Source organism: Muscardinus avellanarius, assembly GCF_963383645.1.
Source record: "Muscardinus avellanarius genome assembly, chromosome: 1".
NCBI classification, from domain to species: domain Eukaryota; kingdom Metazoa; phylum Chordata; class Mammalia; order Rodentia; family Gliridae; genus Muscardinus; species Muscardinus avellanarius.
Window position 1 is genome coordinate 110619743 of NC_137786.1, and position 1982 is coordinate 110621724.

Sequence of the window (1982 nt, forward strand, 5' to 3'; positions counted from 1 at the left end):
AGGGGCCTCTGAAAGCGTTTCCGAAGCCGGGGTCCACAGCGGTAGAGGATGGGGATCCGAGCTTGGTCTCCGCGCGCCCCCTGCTGGCCGGCCTGGGTCCTGCCCGCAGCCGGGGCGGTGGCCGGACTCGGATCCCGGGAAACCCTATTGGGGAAACCTCGGGCCGTGACGCCATCGCCGCCGGTGACGCCAGCAGACCCCCGGGGAGCGCGGGGTTCCCTCGGAAGTGGCTTCCCCGGGACTGTGCGGGCCGCCGAGTGGCCGGGAGCCCCCGCACGCACGCCTTCACCGCGCCCCGTTCCCGCCCCGCAGGTCCCTCGCGGCCCAGGGTGAGGCGCGCGCGCGAGCGGCCGGCGCCATGGGAAGGAGCGGGCGCCGCAGCTGCCCCCCTCCGGCGCGCGCGCTCGAGCCCCACCGCAGGCAGCCGCCGGCCGCGGGCCCCCGAGTGACGCTGGCGGCCCCCGGGAGCGTGGCACGGGCTCGGGGCCACGCAGAAGAGCCCAGTGTCCAGTGAGGCCGAGGACGCACCGCCCGCGCCGCCGCCATGGTGATGTCCCAAGGCACCTACACGTTCCTCACGTGCTTTGCCGGCTTCTGGCTCATCTGGGGTCTCATCGTCCTGCTCTGCTGCTTCTGCAGCTTCCTGCGCCGCCGCCTCAAACGGCGCCAGGAGGAACGACTGCGCGAGCAGAATCTGCGTGCCCTCGAGCTGGAGCCCTTGGAGCTCGAGGGCAGCCTGGCCGGGAGCCCCCCGGGCCTGGCGCCGCCGCCGCCGCCGCACCGCGGCCGCCTGGAGGCGCCGGCGCACGCGCATCCGCACGTGCACGTGCACCCGCTGCTGCACCACGGGCCCGCGCAGCCGCACGCGCACGCGCACCACCACGCGCTGCCGCACCCGCCGCCGCCGCCGCACCTGTCCGTCCCGCCCCGGCCCTGGAGCTACCCGCGCCAAGGTAGGTAGACCTCGGCTGGAAGGCAGGGGCGGGCCCGCTGCGGCACGAGCGGCTTCCACCCGCAGCGCCCCCGAAACCCCGGGAGGAGGGAGCGGGCTGGGACCTGTGGCCTCACTCCCTCGGACCGCTTCTCATTCTGCAGCGGAATCGGACATGTCGAAGCCACCGTGTTACGAAGAGGCGGTGCTGATGGCCGAGCCGCCGCCGCCCTACAGCGAGGTGCTCACGGACACGCGTGGCCTGTACCGCAAGATCGTCACGCCCTTTCTGAGCCGCCGCGACAGTGCGGAGAAACAGGAGCAGCCGCCGCCCAGCTACAAGCCGCTCTTCCTGGACCGGGGCTACACCTCGGCGCTGCACCTGCCCAGCGCCCCGCGGCCCGCGGCCCCCTGCCCTGCCCTCTGTCTGCAGGCCGACCGCAGCCGCCGGGTCTTCCCCAGCTGGACCGACTCAGAGCTCAGCAGCCGCGAGCCCCTGGAGCACGGAGCTTGGCGCCTGCCGGTCTCCATCCCCTTGTTCGGGAGGACTACAGCCGTATAGAGGGACGCCCGGCGTCCCGGGCCCCACCTGGCCTGACTGCGGGGCTTTTTAAATGCTTCCCTTGGACTGCGGGGTGTGGGAGGGAGGGATTTCTAACCCCGTTTGTTACATTTTGGGGATAATAAAAGTGTGTGATCTGCTTTGGTACAAGCGGAGGGGGCACCCGCTGCTGCGCCCAAGGTACGGTGACCAAGCAAGCTGGGGCCTTAGCAGGAGGAAATCTGAACGCGCGTTTCCGCTACAGGCCGGCCTGGGGGCACCAAACTGAACCTTAGGCCAGTCTTCGGAAACCGAGGCCTGATTTTCCGGGGAACTCAGACCCCGCCCAGTCTACCTCTGAGCTCACGGTTACAGCGCCCCCTGATGGCAGAAAGGTGCCGGACCCACTGCTGCCTCCGAGGTGGGAGGAGTTGGGAACCAGGGCAGCGGGCGGCCCAAGCCAGATCAGCCCCGGCAGGCCCAGAGCAGCAGGCCCGAAGGGATCTGGAT

General features: G+C 71.1%; 1 protein-coding gene across 1 annotated transcript; it reads left to right on the forward strand.

Annotated features, from left to right (window-relative positions):
• Window positions 1–544: 544 nt before the first annotated feature.
• On the forward strand, window positions 545–1493 carry PRR7 (proline rich 7, synaptic; the record flags this gene model as incomplete). Its single annotated transcript, XM_080698848.1, has 2 exons — window positions 545–953; window positions 1096–1493. 2 exons carry the CDS (start codon window positions 545–547, stop codon window positions 1491–1493), a joined length of 807 nt encoding a protein of 268 aa, XP_080554974.1.
• Window positions 1494–1982: the final 489 nt, after the last annotated feature.